General features: G+C 47.4%; 1 protein-coding gene across 1 annotated transcript in view; it reads right to left on the bottom strand.

Moving 5' to 3' along the window:
• Positions 1-696: 696 nt before the first annotated feature.
• Positions 697-21,494, bottom strand: part of VTI1A (vesicle transport through interaction with t-SNAREs 1A) — a 443,239-nt gene continuing 422,441 nt past the window's right edge. Inside the window, exon 9 of the mRNA XM_081268185.1 lies at positions 697-889. Coding sequence (XP_081124311.1) covers positions 838-889 — 52 coding nt within the window. The 3' untranslated portion in view covers positions 697-837. The remainder of the gene's footprint in view (positions 890-21,494) is intronic.

Here is a 21,494-nt window from a genome sequence, read left to right as displayed (position 1 = left end):
TCTGGTTATGTGGAGTCTGAAAAGAAAGCAAGCAAATGGGAGGATAAAGACTCTCTGTTTGACAGAGTCGGAAGCTCCCTCACCCTATTGCTCCACAGTGGTTGATATAAAGAGAAAAGGTTTTGAAATCGTGGCTGGTCTTCAAGAGCAACAAAGGGCATCTTACAACACAAAGTGGAGCATCAACAGCACAACCCAACCAGGAAGGCGGCGTGCGTAGAAGACAGGGAACATCAAGGGGTCTGAAGGGTAGCGGAGGAGGAAGCTTCTTGGCGTTGTCCTCCAGGACGCAGGTAACCTGTGTACAAAGAGGAGCCTCAGGATATTGTGGGCTGGTCTTCAGGAGCAATAAAAAGCAGTTGAAGAAAGTTTCGAACGCTGTACACCCCCCCCCACACACACACACATGCACATACCCTCTTGTACCACACCATCTTCTTTCTCTCCTTCTTTCCTCCATACTGCAGAGCCAGGAGTCTGATGTAAGATTAAACCCATTTTGAACATCAGAGGGAACCAGGCCCCCCCAAACCCAGAACATTTTTTCCCTCATTACCACCTCATTAAGATGCCCCTAAGGTCCTTACTCTTTATATGACGATATCATGCAAAGAGCAGGTCCCCTATGCCTGCGATGAAGCATGACTGATATTTAAGACCAACAACTCAAGAGCAGTTGATGGCTTTTGTGTTTATTCAGAGTGGCACTTTTACGCGAGACCGTAAAGTGGCGAATTTCCTACACAGAGCCGTGAGTGTGCCCGTAGGGGCAGGTGGTGTGGAGGCCGAGGTAGCACAGGGGAGCTCTGAGCTGGCCCCCAGCCGGGCAGCAGTCTTCTAGGACTTCCCTGTCCACAGTGGAGCTCCTGTTGCCAGATCCCATCGCCGCCTGGGAGAGGAGGAGGAAGTGAGGTCAATGAGGAAAATAGTCAGATAGAAAAGCAAATTGTCCCTGACAAATGGGTCACATGCACTCTAACCAGCTTGTTCTGAGAAAAAGAAGCCGTCGTTACTTGAATTTAACCTCTGAGATTCCAAGCACTGGGATATTTAGCGGATGACCCTTGGTGTAGTAGTGGAAATATTCCCATCCACAGAGGTATACTTTGCACCCAGATTTATTAACCTCCAACTCATCTGCCATTTTGATCTTTGGAAGGGAAGAAAAAGGATGATTGTGGCCAGGTGCGGTGGTGCATGCCTGTCATCCCAGTGGCTCCGGAGGCTGAGGCCTGGTGGGCGGGGGGGGGGGGGGGGGGGATCTAGAGTTCAAAGTCAGTTTCAGCAACTCAATGAGACACTGTCTCTAAATAAAAAATAAAAAGGCTGGGGATGTGGTTCAGTGGTTAAGCTCCCTTGGGTTCAATAGCCTGTACCGAATAATAATAATAAAAACAATAATCATAATGTGGCTCAAGTGGAGTGAATGTACCACTTAATTTCCATCCACTTTAGCCTATTTCCAGATGTGGGTAGTTCGAGGGTCCTTAGTCTTATTAACCGAGCTACATAAATGTAGCTTCAGTCTCCCGTCTAACTGGATTATGGTTCTTAGATTTTCTTCTTCTTTTAAACAGTTTTATTGAGATATAATTTACACACCACCTAATTCGCCCATTTAAAGTGTACAATTCATGGCTTGGGGTGCACTGTTACTAATTTCAAGAAATCGTTTCTATATTTTCTTAGTAGAAATGTCAGTATTGCTATTGAAGAAGGAAATCAAATTGAAATACAGAAGGAAATGTTAGAAGGACAAAAGGAGAAAGTATGACAGGGACAGAAGGAAGACTGCCTCTGGATTTCTCAATCTTTTAGGATTCAGAAACCAGCAGGGCTGGGCTCAGGGGTGGAGCGCTTGCTGGTGTATGCAGGGCTCTGGATTCAATCCCCAGCACCGCCCCCGCAGCCAAAAGACACCCGAGTGTGGTGTTGGAGAAAGAGAGCAGAATAGGGTTTTTGGATGGGGGCTAAGAAAAGCCTAGTGATTGGCCCTAGGAATCTCGGACACCGGGGTTTCCTGTCATCCTGCGGAGCCCTCTCCTGGGGGAACCGGGCAACACGGTGACCTGAACCAGGGGCCAATTTTCAACTCAGTCCTTTTCCTGCTTCTCAAATGGCAGCATTTAATGAAGTAAAACATCAGATTACGGAGAACTTTTTTTTTTTTTAAATGAGAATTCAGAGAAGTTTCTGGAATAGCTGAGAAGTATGAAAGTATTTAACCTCCACTCAGCAAAATGCCCTTTATTAACATTTTTCCTTCTACTGTTGCTCACAAAATCGCACTTTCTCTAACATGCTCTCCATTTGGTGTTTGGACCTGGTTATAGGTTATAGGTTATAGGTTATAGGCAGACGGTATGGATCACGGGTACAGCGTACCCATTGGCCTGGAGCTTGATTTAAGGACCAGAGGATTTTTCAGGGCGAATGACTGTGGGAAGGAAGAAGAGCAAAAGGTCCTTGCTCCATGAGTGACACAGTGGCTGCTCAGATGGCAGCAGAGGTTGAGGTTGTGACCCTCTCCACGACCTCCACCCTTTGGGAGGGGGGATCCAGAATGTCTTCCATGAATGCCATTGATAAGGGGCTTTTTGAGGAGTGGAGGAAGGGAGGAGAGTCAGACACAGACACTCCAAGTCACCAGCATTGGTCTGGACCTTGATGGCTATTTCTGAAGTCAAGGAGATGCGTGGAATAGACAGGCCGGAGAGAAGCGAGCCCTTGAGATGGGGTCTTTGCCCTTCACCTCAGGCCTGATTCATGCTCTTGGGTTATAACACCCCCAGGGCCTGATGTCCTGTCTGTTCTCAGAGCCTCTGGTGACTGGGGCATGCCCACCATACCCCCACCTGCCACCCTCCACTCCTGGAGGTGGGGCTAGCTCCGTGTTAATAGTCCCTGGTGGCCACTCTGCCCAGGAGGACAGTGTGTACCCAGGCCTTGGAGCACACTGAGTGCTCTCTGACTAGATGTTCCTGGAACATTCTGCCACAGTCAGGCAGTGCAGGAGAGAAAACCAAAAACACCCTGAGCTCTCCGAGGAAGAAGGAAAACCAGATCCGGAATGGAGGCTCCCATGAAGTCACGGTGGGTGGAGGGCCAACCTAATCAGAGGACAGAGGAGCCTTAAGTCATCCTGGGAGTGTGCCGCAGGTGCCCACCTGAGTGCTGTTCCTCAGAGGTTCCATGTCTGCGAGGCGCTCTATCTACACGCCGCAGCCTTTCACAGTTAGTAAAGTTGGTTAGTGAGACTTTCCCAGTAGGTACAGGCTGCCTGCTGCGATGTGAGTAAGTTGCCTTAGCCACCATCTGCCTCGGTTTCACTACTTGCTAAGTTGGGGAAATGCCATAATATGACTCACCTATTAAGCACCCAGCTTTTCTTCCATTTTGCTTAATAACATGGTAGTGAAGAGCATGTTTTTCTTTTTTTGGTACTGGGGATTGAACCAGGAGCATTTAATCACTGAACCATATCCCCAGACCTTTTTTTATATTTTATCTAGAGACAGGGTCTTGCTGAGTTGCTTAGGGCCTTGCTAAGTTGTTGAGGCTGGCCTCGAACTTGCAATCTTCCTGCCCTAGTCCCTGGGATTACAGATGTGTGCCACCGCGTCTGGAAAGAGCATGGTTTTTTTTTAAGGTAGACAAGTTTGAATTCTGGCTTTGCAGCTTACTTTGTGCTTTGGGGCAAGTGTGTTGTTAACCTCTCTATTCTTTAGATTCCTTAACTGAAAAGGGGGACCAGCTCACACCTCCGGCTTCACTGCCTCTTTGATAGGAGTCAGCCGACATGTGTTCAGGTTGGCTGCCTCGTGGAGAGTTCCTAGGAGGAGTCAGCTTGACACTGTGGTCTCCTCCCCCCGCAAGTGCTCCATCAGTAGTGGCTCTGATGGCTTTCTGGGCACTCTCAGGGCACCTGGAAGCTCAGGTGAAACAGATTCAGTTGACAGTATTTCATACCTTCCAGGGTTTTGCAATTTGGTTGAGAAGACAGACTATTAAATCATTAGGGAAAATGATACACATACTTTCCTGCAATTAAACCTCACAGTGTGTGGTTCCATATGTAAATGCCGTGGCCCTGGATCTTCATGGAAGGAAAGAAGAAGGAGTGGGAGGTGGCACTGGGAGGATGATAGGCATAATCTGTTGGTGGAGGGACCTTAATGATGATGCTCAACCAGTGGCTGGAGAAGAAATCCTCGTCTATAAAACAAGTGCCCCTTATTTCTTTTAGATCAGCATTTTTTCTTTCTGGCACTGGAGATGGAGCCCAGGAATGCTCTATGACTGAGCTACATGTCCAGCCCTTTCTATTTTTTATTTTGAAGGAGGGTCTTGCTAAATTGCCCAGCTGCCCAGATGGCCTTGAACTTTTGATCCTCCTCCTTTTTTTTTTTTTTTTTTTTTGATACCAGGGAATGAACTCAGGGACACTCGACCACTTGAGCATATCCCTAGCCCTATTTTGTATTTTATTCAGAGACAGGGTCTCACTGAATTGCTTAGCGCCTCACTTTTTTTGCTGAGGCTGGCTTTGAACTAGTGATCCTCCTGCCTCAGCCTCCCAAGCGGCTAGGATTACAGGTGTGCACCACCACACCAGCCAGCCTTTGTTTAAAGATCGCAGCCCATGACATGAACTTGCAGTAATCATTCCACCTCACCTGCAAGGACTTTCCATTCCATCATTCAAATACCAACAAAACCCTCATACCAGGGATTGGAGAAGACAAACCTTTCTCTGCTTCCCACCATGAGTATAGCTTTGCAGGGCGTGCCCCAAACTCCCCTCCAAGCCTTCTTCCTTGCTCATCTGTTCATTCACTAGGATCAATCACAGTCCTGTGTCCTGCTGCAGAGAAGCCTAGACAGGGCCACGCTGTCAAACTGCCTCCAGTCTAATCAGGGGAGTGCCCCCAGGATGTGGCTTGTCTTGCTTCTCTTCTGTTCACCGGGCAGATCCTCTGTGTGGTTGCATTTATTCTTGGTATACTTATGGGACATTCTCACACTTTCCAGACGTTTCTTTGATGATTGGGACAAATGAGTTTCCTTTCATTTACATCATTTCTGGGGGGGCCTCTGATTAATTCAGTTTGAAAGGCAGGGAGGGGGCTGAGGCTGTAGCTCAGTGGTAAAGTGCTTGCCTCATATGTGTGAGGCACTGGGTTCAATCCTCAGCACCACATAAAAATAAATAAAGATACTGTGTGTTTATCTACAACTAAATAAATATTAAAAAAAAAAAGAAAGAAAGAAAGGGAGGTATTTCTGTGACTCCCGTTTGGCAGAGTCTCACAGAAGGAAGCTACCTTGCTGGAATGTGAACTTTTATTTCCTGGCTATAAATCAGCGACACTGGCTACACTGTCACCCTCTAGTGTGCTATGAAGCTCCTTGAAGGCAGGGCCTGTTTCTACACAACCCTCTCTTGTTACCTACATTTAGGCAGGGTGTGCTGGTAGATGTCTAACAAACAGCTCTCAGAGGAACTCAATCCCTGATTTGCAGTGTTTGCCAACTTCTGTTGTGTCAATACTCACACATTTGGGCTGATTTCAAGCTACCAATGTGACGTCGGTCACTTGCAAAAACCTCACAGCTTGTATAATGTAACATTTGGGGTCTGCTTTTGCTTGGACTAGTGTAACTCCTTCATGCAATAAACTGAAAAAAAAAATCCATAAAAAGTTCCTGGAAATATAATAATGGGCACTTCTGAACTGATATAAGCTTGTTCCACACACCAGTTTGCTAAATGCCTTAAATATACTGCAGAGATATTCGATCAATCCAGAGGTTATGATATTCCTCCATTCAAATTCATGTCCCTTGGGGGTAGAAGAAGCCTGTCCCAGTTGACACTGTTGGATGGAAGGATCTACAGGATTCAGTTCCTTTCGGACCTGCAGCTCCCCAGAGGCCAAGCAATATTGTTGGTGGAGATTTCTGGTTCTGGCAGACCCAGAAAGGGGAAAACAGATTTAGACCAGAAGGATTTGAAGACTATGGATGAAAAAAGGAAGGAGAAAGGAGAAAGTGAGGAAAGAGAGGGTAGAAAGAAAGAAGGGAGAAAGGAAGGGAAGTAGGCTCATAGGACGGGTGTTGATGGAGGGAGCTTCTCCTGAGGTCTCCTGTGGTGGGTACCTCCAATCCAGTGCCTAGCACATAGTAGGTGCTTGGTAAGTATTGGTGGTAAAGACCCAGTCATACCCTACTTCTGCATCTGTGCCTGATCTTTCCTCTCAATGAGATTCTGAGATCTTTGAAAGCAGGAAACCACATCACTCATTTCTGTGCCCACGATATCATTGCCTCATTCTAAAGTTCACAGATATTATTTCTAACTCTTACTATGACAATGTTGCAAGGAAGAAACAGGCTCATCAAAATCAAGTACATTGTTCAGACTTGCATAGCTATTAAGGGCTGGGGCCAGGATTCAAGGCCTCTCTGCTCTCCCACGCCACCTCTGAAGGGATCAGGAATCTTTCTGACAAGTAAAGGGTGAATTTGTCTTCTTACCCAGAGAACTCCACTTCCCTTCTTTTCTACAGTAGCCGTTTTCACAGGGGCTCAAAGAAAAATGTAAGAACGTTGATACAAGCATAAAATACGCATCTTGCAAACCTCAGCCTTTGTGCCTTGAATATTAACCCAGAGAGATCATGAAATAATGAGGCTTCCTAACTATCTACTCAGTTCCAGAGAGCACGTCTCAGGGAGACAGCAAATGCATTTTCAAATTTTGCCATGGTGAAGATTATGACATATTGTTACTTATCAACAACTCTAGGAATTTGGTTGTAGTGGTGCGGGCCTGTAATCCCAGTGGCTGTGGAGGCTGAGGCAGGAGGATTGCAAGTTCAAAGCCAGCCTCAGCAATTTAGCAAGGACTTAAGCAACTTAGCGAGACCCTGTCTAGAAATCAAAAATAAAAAGGGCTGGGGATGTGGTGCAGTGGGAAAGTACCCCTGGGTTCAATCCCCAGTCCAAAAAAAAAAAAAAAAAAAAATTCTGGGAGGGGGCTGTTGCCAACCCCTCCTTACCAGGGGGAGAAAAACCTTGAGGCTCATGGAGGAAAAGTCATTTGCTTTACTGATGGAGTACCCCCTTATCCTAGATGTTTGATAGCAAAACTGTTCTGAATTTCATATTTTTTTTTTCTTGGGAAAAAAATTTTGGAATATTTGCATATATGGACTAAGATACCTTGGAGGTGGGGCCCAAGTCTAAACACAAAAGTCTATGTTTTACACACACCTTATTCAGGTCAACTCAAGGTAATTTTATCCAATGCTTTCAGTGAACCTGCATTTTTGCCTGTGACCCAGTGCATTGGGGCAGCTGGCAGATAGGAATTTTTCCACTTGTGGCTCCTGTGGGTGCTCAAAGAGGTCCACATTTTGGAGCATTTCTGATTTTGGATCAGGGATCCTCAACCTGTATTAGCAGATCCCATGACGAGGACTTGGGAAGAGTTAGCTCATCTGGGAGGTGATCCTGGAAGAACAGGGAGGGAGTAGGGAAGGGCTCCGCCGTGGACTAGTGGTGCTTAATCCTGCTGGATGTTCTGTGAGGCTCCTGTCTGGGTGCCATCTCTCTCCCACAAAGGGATGAGGAAGCTGAGCCGCTTATCCATCAGTCACTTCCCTCTTGGGGGACTGTCTTCTCTGGGGAACTCAGGTTGTCCTGCTCAAGGGTCCCCGGGAAAGTCTGGGTCACAAAGCAGAAACCTGGGTGCTTGATGGGAGATGTGTCAGCAGAAACAGGGAACTGTAGGTGCACTTTGTTTGCCCAAGGTCAGGCTGAGAGTTGGAGGAGACAAAACTGAGATTCTAATACATGTTGATTTCATGCCAAGACTCATTTCCTTCCTATGATACCAAACGCTTAAGACAAATTAAGGAGGTGGAATCCCTAGACCTTGGAGGTAGAATGGGTGGTCTGGTGAGAAGGAGCAATGGTCCAAGATGAGGCCCAAGGTTCAGGCTGATTTGAGTTGGTGGATGGGGTTCTGTCATTGCCTGAGAAAAAGAGTACAGACCCCAGGGGCAAGTGACTCTGGGTTTGTAGGAGTCTACTTTAACTACCCAGAGCACCACCATCTTGGCCACATTATTTCTTTTTAAGAACCCGATCTCTTTATTTTATAGCCCAAATCCATGGACAAGAACAATAAGCCCAACAGGAGGAGCTAGTCCCCAAAAGCCTCTTGGGAAGGAAACAAACTAAGAATACAGGCCTTCCTGGGCCACCCAAGCCTCTTTTGAAGTGCTCAGAATAGCCAATTATGCAAAACAAAACAAAACCTAACACACACACAGTAGAAGTCCAGGACTCTGTTTCTTAGGGCTCCTTAGCCAAAGATGTCGCCTTACTGTTTTAAATGGCGCTGTTTGTTTAAGAGAAGAGCAGGTGTTCTCCTCATTCACACCAAACAAAGCGGAGCCCTGGCCTAGGCCACTGGGGGCGGCCATTAGTGCTGGAGAACAGGGAAGGCAAGGCTGGGCGACCTTCAGTGTAGAAATAGTTCTGTTCGTTTATTTATTTCTTCTTCTTCTTCTTTTTTTTTTTTTTTTTTTTTTTTAGTAATTTCTTTTTAGCAAAGCCATTGGATTGGAATCTCGGTATCCAGATTAAAAAAGGGAAAACTGAAATCGGAGGAAAAGCCATAAACATGTGACAGCTCCTTTGACCTCCTTGCCCCATCCCCGCTGACCCCTTGGTCATTGTCCTCATCTGCCGTCACCTGTCATTGCAGGCTGGCACTTTGAGCTCTGGGCCTGGAGAAGCCCAGCTGGAAAGGGGCCACCTAAGGGAACATTTGTCTCACCTTATTTGAATGAGCAGACAACAGGCCCACAGAGCCCACCTTGGGCACCCTGAGTCAGGACCCCCGCTCCAGAGTGACCCGTTCAGACAAGAGCCGATGCAAAGAGCTTGTCCTTGGCCCTCCACAGAACCAGCCTCCCATCCCAGCTCAGCAGCTGCCTAGCTGTGTGGCCTAGGGCTGGTCACTCCCCCTCCTACTGCCTCAGTTTCCTTACCTGTTAACCGGTTACGGTAGCATCTACCTCCCAGGGGTTGTTGTGAGGGTTCCAAACCAAGACCAAAGAAGCTCAGCACTTCTCAGACAACTTCATCTCAGGATTCCTGGATACTCATGAAAGTTTTTTTTTTTTTTTTTTATTGGTTGTTCACAACATTACAAAGCTCTTGACATATCATATTTCATACATTAGATTGAAGTGGGTTATGAACCCCCAGTTTTACCCCAAATGCAGATTGCAGAATCACGCTCATGAAAGTTTTGAGTGTGCCAAAGACCTCACCGTGGAAAATTCTAGAAAAGATATTCATGGGTCATCAAAGTGATGACATCACCATGGATCATATATCCTCTGGAAAATTCTATTATATACTTAAGAAAGAATAAGAGGGCTGGAGATATAGCTCAGTTGGTAGAGTGCTTGCCTCATATGCATAAGGCCCTGGGTTCAATCCCCACCAACCCCCCTCCCCCATACACACCCTCACACACAAAGAAATAAGTGAAAAAGCAAATAATGCCTTAGTAATATTATGAAGAATCATGAAAAAAATTATTTTAGTGCTGGGGATATAACTCAGGACCTTTTGCGTGCCGGGTAAGTGCTGTACCATTGAGCTACATCCCCAGTCCCTAACACTTTTGACATTGCAGACACACTGAAAGGGTCTCAGAGACTTTGAGAACCAGTGTACCAATGCATGTGAGGTCCTTACTGCCTACTGCATGGTAGGTACTCAGTTCAGTGGGAAGGGGTGAGGGAGTTGGCCTTTCTGGCTGTGTCTTGGGACAGGTGCATGGGTCTTGCAGACTTGAAGTTGTTGGGTAAATACCAGGTGGAGCACATGGCAGAAGGTTGGCTAGCTGGGTCCTCAGAGTGCAGCCATGGGGAAGACCAGCTAGAAGCCGGACAGGCCCTGAGGGCCGGTGGGAGGTGACAGTGGGCAGGACTTGCCAGCCTATTCTCAAGTTCCTGTTGGCACTCTGAAGATGGTGATTCATGCAGTTTAAGCCAGTGCATGTGAGTCACATGAAGCAAGTTGGAAAGAAAAGCAAAGCAAAGAAAAGAAAGAAAAAGAGAAAGAAAGGAAGAAAGATAGGCAGCTAGCTGCAGAATTGGAGGGCCTCTGGCAGAGCCCTGTTCCCTTGTCCTGGACAGCACAGATTTCATTTCTGTTTCCTCGAGTGTAAAGCAGGGACAATGTTACCTTGGATTGGCTGTGAGGGCCAAATGACACAGCATCCTTAAGAGGGCAAATCATGCAGAGGAAGGGTGCTGTCGATCAACCCCTGTTTACAGAGAGAGTCTCTGTCTGCCAAATTCAACAGGATGCTCCATAAACATTCACTCTATGTCACTGCGGATGCCTTCAGGAGGGCATGAGTGAAGGGATGGACCCTGGCCCCGAATCGGTCTTGTTGCCTTGTGGGGAGGGGTCTGTGCTGTCCCCTGCAGCCGAGGCGGCTCCTGGATTCCAGGGCTTTCCTCCCTGTTCCTCATCCAGAGGCCAATGCTGGCTCCCAAGAGGGGTTGGGTCTTTGTCATCAGTCAAGTGACTTGGTGGTCCCCAAGGGCAGAAGCCCACTGGTCCTAGCAAGGGTGAGAAGTGCTGTCATTAGCACCTGATGCAGGCTCAGCGGCACAGGGAAAGGCCCAGCCAAGGGCATCGCTGGCTGTTGGGTGGTGGATGGAAGTAGGAAAATAGAAAGAGGAGCAAGAGCCCAACTTCCAAGACCCAGAGGGACCATGCTGGTGTGCAACGGCCCCTCCTCCATGGGCCTCGCTTCTGTGAAGCACCAGGCTGCATATCCCAGTGGTCAGCACAATTGTCTGCAAAGGTCTAATGCGTAAGGATTCTAGGTTTTGCAGGACACAGGGTCTTTGCACCTCAGCTTCGCATTTGTAGCACAAAACAGCCAGGGATGATAAATAATTCAATGAGGGTAGCTGTTTTCCAATAAAACTTAGGCCTGTATTTTTCAAATAGAGGTCCATAATTCACAGTTTGCTGAACCCTGACATATGCTATCCTGGTGACAGTGGTGCCACAGCAGTTTCATGACTCCAATCTATAGTGAAAAAAAACCTGGCTGAGAGAGGTTAAGTAACTTGTATGAGGTTACACAGCAGCTAAGGAGCAAACCAACATGGAAACCCTGGTTTGACTTCAAAACTGTTGCTTCCGTCATCCTGACAGGCCATCAGTCTGAGAACATACTTGTGTTTCGGGGAAGCCCTGCAGAGCGATTCTCAACACTCCCATGAGGCCTGAGAGCCCTGTCTTCCTGTCCAGGACTCTAAAGGAAAGCTAGAGGCCACCAACTGTTGTCACTCAGACTCCATGTCTTCCAGGGGAGGTGGCCTGAGCCAAGGTGACAGCCCAGGCACAGCCAGCATGACTGGGCTGGAAACTGGCCTTGGCATCAGCTTCCTGGCGCCCAGTTAAACTTTTGACTTTCCAAATTAGAGAAGTTGAAAGTTCTGCTGGGCACTTCTATTTATTTATTTATTTATTTATTTTTTTTAAGGGAAACTTTTTTTGTTGTTGTTGTTAATTATTTACCAGAAATGGCTCTCCCTGCCCCCACCACCTGAAATTATCTTCCCTTCCATTTCCCCTCTCCCAAGAGGTATTCAGAGCTCCTCCTCCACACAAAGGAAGGTAAAGTGTGCTGAGGGACAGAGAGGGGGACTCCAGACAGCTTGAAGGCTGTCCCCTGCAGGAGTGGCTTCCCATTGGCCAGCCTGGCTCCCGGGCATCTGATCTATAATTCAGCGATGGTCTCCTCCCACCCAGTCCATCTGTTATCTCCCTGTATATATTGACTCTTTTACCCCAGAAGCTGCCTGGGATCAGGGTGGGGAGCCTGGCAATCCCATTGTCAGAGAGGTTAAATATTAAGTTGGGCTCAAAGTTTGCTCCTGCCCCCACCCTCCCTCCCTTGAATTCCCTTCTGGCCACACCTCCTTGCCAAAGCAGGAGGTGCTAATGACCTGATTTACATCTGTGTAAATCTGAGTCAGGACACTAATGAGGCCTGAAGTGGCTGGACACACCAGGGCGAGCTGGCGGGGGCCTGGTGTTGGGACACTGTGAGCGGAAGTCGTGCTGTTGATTGCCCAACACCAGCCCTGGCAGAGACACAGGAGCAGAGCTCCAAACCCCAGCCCTGCCACCAGGGCGAAGGCGGCAGGAAACGGTTAAGTGAGGGGCAGGAGACCCCCGTGCCACCCCTGTTCCTTGGAAACACCTTTCTCTTCCATTCCCAGGGTGCAGGCGCTTAGCCAGCGCCATACATAATTGATAGAATCAGGAGGCCCCGTTTCCCCGAGCTGGTAATGACTGTGAATACTCACCTCATCACAGGCAAGGGCAGAGGACACTGGTCTGGGGTCACCGAGCGTTGGGGACAAAGTCACCCACTTCACAAGCTGGTTGTGGAGCAGTGGCACCCCAGACTGATGGGGACTGAGTTTCTGTGGCACAGCTTGCTTAGTCACTGTGTGGCCCTGAGTGTCAGCCTGCCTTCCCAAGCCTGCTTTCCAGAGCCGTCGAGGATGGTTATAATTCTCTCTCTCTCTCCAAGTACCGGGAGGATCCCAGGAGCTAGTACATGTGGGTGCTTTGCGTGATACCTGGCACCCAGATGCTCACCCTTTGTTTTAAATTAAAAAAAAATTCAGGCTGGGTGCAGTAGCGCATGCCTATAATCCCAGTGGCTTGGGAGGCCGAGGCAGGAGGATCACGAATTCAAAGCCAGCCTCAGCAAAAGTGAGGTGCTAAGCAACTCAGTGAGACAGACCCTGTCTCTAAATAAAATACAAAATAGGGCTGGGGATGTGGCTCAGTGGTCAAAGGGCCCCCAAGTTCAATTCCTGGTACCCCCACCAAAAAAAATTGTAATTGAAACATCTCAATAGCAAATATTTGTGGGATATTGTGTGATTGTGTGTTATTGTGTGTGTGTTACTGAACCCAGGGCCTCATGCATGCTAGGCAAACACTCTACCACTGAGCCACATCCCCAGACCACAGTGGGATGTTTTGACACATGTATACTGTGTTTAATACTCTTATTCATTTATTGCTAAGTTGGTGGCTCTAAAAGGAAAATGGCAGGAGAAGTAAAGGATTTGAGTGAAAAGAGACTTGAGAATTTAATACCACCCAGTCCCAGGCCCATGCAGTCTGGAAGCCATCAACAGCAGCCAGATTTGGGGCATGCTCTTAGTTTAACCTTTTGAGCTCAGTTTCCTCATCTGCTAAATGGGACTGTGGGAGATGCTTACTTCCTGCCCTGTAGGCTGGAGGTGAGCTTCCTTTGAGGTAAGGAATGTGAAAGAACTTTGGAACCCATAATCCCTTTATGTGGTAGTTAATTTCATTTGTCAACATGACTGGGCTAGGAGATACCCAGATAGCTGGTAAAACATTAGTTCTGGGCGTGTCTGTGAAGGAAGGTGTTTCCAGAAGAGATCAGCGCTGAGTTCAGACTAGGCTGGTGGAGTGAGGCACATTCACCCTCTTCTCTGTTTTTGGACATTGGAGCTCTTGATTCTTGGACTTCCAGTTTCTGACCAGTACTTACTCTTCAATCTCGGCCTTTGGACTCAGACAAAAACAATACCCCTGGTTTTGCTGGTTCTCCAGTTTGCAGACAGCAGATTGTGAGATTTCTCAGCCCCCAGAATTGGGTGAGCCAAGGCTCATGGTCCACAGTCAACCTCTCCCTACCATCTTCCACATATACATCTACATTTCTGTGTCCCTGACTAATACATTCTACAAAGGCTGTGTGTAGGGCTATTAAGGACATTAAGGCAGCATCCATTGCAGCATATTCCTGACAATGATGATGGTGGTGACGCTAATAGCAGCACAAAGTCAAAGTTCTCCAGGGACAAGAACTGCACCGTCCCTGTCACCCTTGGCTCCTTCCCCAGGCAAGCACAGGTGGAGGGCTCGGGACTGGGGTTCACACCACATCTGAACCAGCTCTGTGTAGTGGGCCGGCACCAGCTTACAACCACACCCAAAGCCAGCACAGACCTGCTCCTTTCCCAGGTGGACTGCTCCTCTCAGTGACCATCTGTCATTCCAGTCCCTCTGCCGAGGACCTGTGCCTTGGACGTGCTCATAGAGGATGGCTGAATGAATGGACAAATGAACAAACGAACGAACGAATGTGCCGTTACCAATTCAGCTCCCCTGCAGAACCCTCAGCCACATCTTGTCCTAAAATAAGCTTCCTTTCTACTATAGAAGAAATATTGTTATTCTTATTATATGTCATCAAGTTTTTAAAAACAGCCACAAATGGGCTGGGGACATAGCTCAGTTGGTAGAGCGCTTGCCTCCCAGGCACAAGGCCCTGGGTTCAATCCCCAGCACCAAAAACAACACAAAAAACAACAACAACAAACAGCCACAAAAACTGTGATACTCCTTCCAAGGAGAGGGAAGGCTCTGTCCCATCCTCTTAAACTAGTAGATGCTCAGACCAGAAGAAGTGACATAAATAAAACCTTGTGACTCTGTCCCCTCGCTCTCTGCAGAGACAAGGCATGCCCTCTGAGTCCCTTTGAATTCTTGTCCACAGACTCTTAGTAGGTGTGGTTTTACAGTCCCACATTGGACCGTAATGGTGACTGGAATGTCCTTAGCTTGTCGGCAGCCGATCTGAGCTGGAGTCAGTCTGGGGGCAGAGTTCAGGTGTGGATCGCTCACCACCCATCAGGGCTGGGACTAGGGTGACGAAGGCCCAGTGCTTCAGGCACAGTGCTGAAGGAGACAATTACTCTCAGGGTCATGGAGTGCAGGGTGAGCCCTTGGGCACCAGGGCCTTCCTTACATTAGCACCTTAGATGCCCTTCCTACATCAACTAAGCCCTAGCCTTGATTCCTGGAGACCAGTAGAGTGCCTGGTCCATGGTAGGCACCCAGTCAGTATTAAATGGATGAATGAATAAGGTCATCAAATAGACCCAGAGCTGGGCATGATGGTACAAGCCTGTAATCCCAGCCATTTGGGAGGCTGAGGCAGGAGGATCACATATTAGAGGCCCATGTGGGCAATTTAGCGAGACCCTGTCTCAAAAAAAAGGGGGGAGGCTGAGGATGTAATGCAGGGTTAGAGCACCCCAGGTTTGATCCCCAGTACTTAAAAAAAAATACCCTGACATGCTCTCCTTCTTGGGGTGGTGATGGAGTGACTAGTCCTAGATTAGAGGCAGAGGGGTGTGGTGGATCTGATTCCCCCTGCCATAGCTCAGTTGCCACGGAACCTGGAGCAGGTTGCTGAGCATCTCTGAGTCTGCAGTAATAATGCCTGCCCAGAGGGTCATTGTGAAGAGTAAAGGGGACGCACCCACGTGAAGGACCCGTGCTGGCACCCCAGACATGTCCTTTCTCCTCTGCCTCCCTTAAACTAGGTGACAATTCAGCAATTTCACCAAAACCACTCCAGGGGAATCATGGTTTGGGGAGCCTTGGTTTTGCCCAGTAAGAACATTACTTCCACTTGTTCAACTTGTTCACCTTTTTTCCTTTGCAGAAGAGAGGCAGGATGCTCTAGTCGTTTGAATGACAGGAAGCAGAGGCAGTAAGGTATGGGTTAAAGTCCCAGTCCTCTGCCACTAACTTACTTAAACTTCCTAACTTGCCTAAAGTGAGGTGAGCAGAACATACAACAGTTGCAAGCAAGAACCCAAAATCTCAGGGGCTTAACAGAGTGGAGATTTAGTTCATGATCATGTTACCCGTTCAATACAGGCAGATTCAGCATGCGACCTTCTGTGTAGTGCCACCATCTTCTAGGCTTCAGGGTCATTGGCTAAAGTCTATGGGCAGAACCCAGATGAGAGGCATTGAAGAGGAGGTTTTTTAGTTTTGCAGTACAGGGTATTTAACCCGGGGGCACTCTACCACTGATTTACATCCCTAGGCCTGTGTTTAAAACAATCTTAGAATTATCTTGAGACACAGTCTCATCAAGTTGCTGAGGCAGGCCTCAAACTTGCAATCCTCCTGCCTCAGCCTCTTGAGTAGCTGGGATTACAGCTGTGCACCACTGTGCCTGGCGTGAAAGGGAGATTTTTGAGGGCTTGGCGTGGAAGAGGCACAAGTATTTCCCCTTCAGTTCCATTGAGAGGAAGCCCACCACATGTTTTTACCAAATTGCAAGGGAGCGTGGTTCAATTGGATACTCAGGAAAAAAATATGACAGTCTCTGCCATATTGCCCCAGGCAGATGAGGACGTCTTAGACACAAGAGGGGTTCTGCTGGGAGATTGAAGTGAGATGATGAGTACACAGTGCTCGGCACAGATGCTGCCCCAGAATAAGGGTGCAATACATTGGCAGCCACTTGGGTCACCTCTGGTGTGTGTGTCACGTGCTCCTTCTTCACTGTGGAGGACAGTCAAGCACACAGAGTGGAGGGTGGTTTGCTTCCTGGGCTGGGCAGAGGCACCAAGCACTGGGCGAGTATGGGGTACTTCACGAGCTAGAGAACATGGAGAGGGGAACGACAAGAACCGGTCCTGCTCTCAGAGTTCTTGCTCTCACTCCATATGGCGGAAGGACCTGGGCCCAGTGCCTGTCACTCAAGTACACTTTGTCCAGAAGGAACTCCTACTTAACTTCTGCTAAAGGGACTGGGTTGCCATTTGGAGGGTGTGACATCTGGGCTACCCCAGGAGGGTTCCAAAAGGTGCGACAGAGGGCAAAGGTGTTGCCAGGGGAGGGGCCGCATGAGGAGAGAAACTCAGAAACAGACTGGGGACAGCAAATGGGTCGCCTGTGAGCATCAGGGAGGAATAAAGTGGTTACCAGCAGCAAGGGACGTGGGAGATCTGTGTGCCGTGAGGAGAAATTCTGGCCTTATTTTGTGGGCATTGGGGAGCCATCAATGGTTTGGGGTTCACAGCTGTGTTATCGTGGATGTAACACAGGGTATGGGTACCCCGATGTCCTGATCAGATCCCTAGGAGCTGGGCGAGACAGGTCTACGTTTCCATTTTACAGATGGAAGAAGTGAGGCCAGAAGTGGGCTATTCCCCTATTGGAGATACTTCCTGGCCCTGTGTCACAGAGGCAGTAAATAATCTCATCTGCAAAATCAGGGGGATGAGATTAAGTTCCCTTCAACACCTGCCTGAGAGTTGCTTGGGTTTTTATTCAACAACGCTGTGTAACAAGGTCTCCTAGGACCCAGCAGCACCCACACAGATGTGTCTATTTCCAGCTCACAAGTTTGTAGCCAGGGTTGTGTGAGTTGGCTGAGGCAGCCCTGTGTCAGGCAATGACCGACTGGACCTAACGGGTTGCTGTCACAGAGAAAACAGTGTTCCCTGCCTACACACACACACACACACACACACACACACACACAGTACTTGGCCAAAACACAGCTTAAACTCCTGGACCCACCCGACACACACATTAACTGGGATTATTAATTGTATTTTGTGCAACTCAGCGTCTCGCCCTGGTCCCTACCGGAGGAGGAGGAAAGACTAGCTCTGCCATTTGAAACGCCCAACTGCTACCTTCCCTCGGAAATCAAAAGGCAAATTACCTTCCTTTTATTAATCATCTCTTTTCTTACAAGATTTCACCTTTTGTTTTTGTGCACTTTACAAGGAAAAGGTGTGTTTTATGCTGTGTGTGGACCGTGGCGGCTAAGGGAGCCCTTTGATTTTTAAGTAAGAAAGTGAGTCTCGCGTGTGCAGAGAAGGCTCCGAGAGGCTGGGGACAGTACCTTGAGGTTCAGGCCTTCCCCCAGCGCTGGATCGGAAGGATTGGACTGAAACTTTAAACATTTTGAGCAATACCTAGAATATGTATAATTTATAAGCCACACACCGTTGGCTGTCAAATAGGCGATTGATCTGACTCGGATCTTGTTAATTATCTTCCACATACATTATGCCTTAACAGATCTTCAGTATACTGTATATCAATATTAATAAGATTATAAAACACTATTGATAATTAGGAACAGAAAGAGACCAGGCCTTTGATTCTGGCTCTTACAAATGCTCCTGCCTCTCTCCAGATTAGAACACGGCCACTTTCCATTTAATAATATCAGATCAGAACAGCCATGTCCTAAAGAGGGTCATTAGAAGACCGCTAGGATTTGCACCAGGATGCAAGGGGCTATTTGAAAGCGAATATGGCAGCATCGCTGATGTGTGAGAAATTTGTGTCTCTTGTCCACAGGAGGCCTAATGGGGTGGGTGGAGTTTAAGGGGGAGCGGAGCCCACTTTGATCAGCCAAATTCCTCATTTTCTTTGTCCAGACTAATCAGATTGGTTTGGTTTTGCGGGATATTCACCAGGATGGCATTTTATCTTGATTTCTTCAATTGATGAAAGGGGGCCCCGTGGGGAAGACAGAAAAAGGGGCTGGGTGAGATTCAAGGCAGATTCTGAGCCCATCCCATTTTGGATGGCACTTTATTTTCTATTTTCCTTCTTCGGAAGGGCCTTGTCTTTTATGTTTTTGTTGGGTTCACAAACTCATTAACATCAAACAGGCAGATCTGCCACTAACTAAGAAAACGCAAGCAATCTCCCATTATAAACAGAAAGCTTGAAGCCCCCAGCGCTTCCTCCCTGGGGCCCCTCACCTGGCTGAGGAGGGAGGAGGACGGAGGGAGAAGGGACACTCCAGGACCTCTGAGTGGCCAGGCCTGCAGTGTTGCAGTAGGGATCAGTGGCTTCAGGCCTGCGTGTGCATCAGTCACTGGGGGTGTTTAAATGAAGCCCACAGAATGCCTGGGCTGCCTTTTCGTGTGTCCAGATTTCACATTTATCTCTCTTTCCTTTGCAAATGAAAAAAAAAAAAAGTACCCAAACTGTTTTAATAAAAAATGGCAACTCTCTGGCTCACGCAACCGCAGTCCAGGAGGAGATCATCCGGCTTCTGAGGGCGCTACATATAGCTAGGATCGCATTTCCACTTCTCAGCTCAGCTCTCTGGTTCAGGCTCCCTCGCAGGCTAACTCAGTCACGAGATCACAGGTGGCTGACACACCACCCACCTCATGCCTCTGACTCCATCATTGAGGGAAGGCAGAATGTCTCTTCCATAAACTCACATGGAGGATACGAGGGGGAGTCCCAGGAGCTGGCTGTCATGTCTCTGGCTCTGAGTTTGTTATCTGCCTGTCACCCAACCAGTCCTTCTGGCTGGGGATGGAGGAAGCTGATTGGCTTCCCCACCCCGATCACTAGCTGCAGGTGGATTCAGTTTACCCTGACCACGTGGCTGAGAGCCGAGGAGAGACGCAGTTCTAAATTTTAGACACCCTTCCCAGGAGGAGGAAAAATAGATTGTGGGGAGCCAATCCCAGAGATCTACTGTCCACCTCTCCCAAGTGACACTGGCATGCCCACAGTAGCCCTTCTATCTGGTCTTCTGGAAGAAGACCCAGAACAATCCATTTAGAGTTTCATCTTAAGGATGCACAGGGCATCATCAAAAATGGTTCCTCATGGGGCTGGGGCTGGGGCTCAATGGTGGTGCACTTGTCTGGCATGTGTGGGGCACTGGGTTCAATTCTCAGCGTTGCATATAAATAAATAAAATAAAGGTCTATCAACAACTAAAAGGAGGGGAGATCCTTTTGCAGCCAAATTAAAAAAAAAAAAAGGTTCCTCACTTGCTGGGCATGGTGGCACCCACCTGTAATCCCAATTTCCCAGGAGGCTGAGGCAGGAGGATTGCAAGTTCAAGGCCAGCCTTAGCAATTTAGTAAGACCCTGTCTCAAAATAAAGGGGAGGGGGTAAGAGCTAGAGGTGTAGCTCAGTGGTAGAGTACTTGCCTAGCATGCACAAGGCCCTGTGTTCAAACTCTAGTAAAAGAAAAACCACACACACACATACATACAAGGCTAGGCATTTAGCCCTTGACTGTCACAGTCATGTCCCCTGGTAACCCTATCTGGATACCCTCATTTATTGGAAGCCACAGAGAGAAAGCATGTGTTTCAAAACACCAAGCATGGTGACACATGCCTGTAATCACAGGGACTCAGGAGTCCGAGGCAGGAGGATTGCAAGTTTGAGGCCAGTCTTGGCAACTTATCGAGACCCTTTTTAAAATGAAAAAAAATAAAAAGAACCAGGGGTGTAGCTTTGTGATAGAGTTCCCGAGCTCAATCCCCAGTACCCAAGTAACAAAACAAAATGTGGAAAAAGCAAGTGTGTGTTTCTAAATTTTTTTTTTTTTTTTTGGTGCTGAGGATTGAACCCAGCCTTGAGCATGCAAGGCAAACACTCTACTAATGGAGCTATATCCCCAGCCCAGTTTCTAAATATTTTATCAGTTTGTCCAGTTGGACAAGTCTTGAGGACAAATCCATGGCACCACTGTCAGCAAACAATCTTTCAGTAACCAAAGTGATTCATTTAAAAATTAATTAAAACCTTCCATGTCCTAGCCTCAGCAATGTGCTTATTTATCATTAAATTTATCCCTAAAAAGGATTTAAAGTAATTAAAAAAATATATAAAACCGATCAAAAGAATAAAAACATAATAAAGACGTGGGAGCAAAAGAGAAATAAGATACAATAAGAGGATGTCAGAGTAAATTTTGCATATTGAAAGGACTAGCAATATGTCTAAAGGTAGTATTATTAAATTTATTACAATTTGAACTTTCTAGTAATCAAAGCAAAGAGGTAACCATGCTAAGTTCCAAAATTTACATTCTCAGGAAAAAAATATCTGTTAAGGAATCAGATGGCCCAAGATTAAGTCCTGGTTCTCTCTCATTCTTGCTTTGTGGCTTGGGCACATTGTTGTTGTTATTTTTATTATTATTTTGCAGTACTGGGGGTTGAACCCAGGGGCACTCTACCACTGAGCTGCATCCCCAGACCTTTATATTTTTTTATTTATTTTTGCTAAATTGCTGAGGCTGGTCTTGAACTTGCAATCCTCATGCTTTAGCCTCCTGAGTTGCTGTGATTATAGGTGGATACCATGGAACTGGCCATGGTACCTGGGACAGTGATGTAACAGGTCTTAGCCTCAGTTTTCTCCCCTAAAAAATGGGATTAAGAGCCTATGAGTTCACAGTGGTGTAAACAAAAAAATTATAAAAGGGAGAGGATGCAAGCCCTTCCTTATAGCACAATTCCAGGTCTCAGTGTTGAAGGAGAGATGGAAATAGATGGAAATAGAGCCAGCATTTGCAAAACAGGAGTGGTCCAGCAAGGCACACCAATCCCTGCCAGAATTGGGGGGCGAAAGCAAGATGAGAAATAGGGTATAAAGGTAGTCTCCAAGAATTTTCCCACAAGTTACTTATCAGTTACAAAGGGGAAAACAGTAACTCTAGAGAGAGCTGGCAAACACCACTTTAATCAAATGATCAAAGCTGACATTCCCAGTAATGATCTCTATCGACATC

Source organism: Spermophilus citellus (genome assembly GCF_964194105.1).
Source record: "Spermophilus citellus genome assembly, chromosome: 15".
NCBI classification, from domain to species: Eukaryota; Metazoa; Chordata; class Mammalia; order Rodentia; family Sciuridae; genus Spermophilus; species Spermophilus citellus.
The sequence above is the reverse complement of the archived record's forward strand: the minus strand, read 5'-3'. Positions and strand labels throughout refer to the sequence as shown.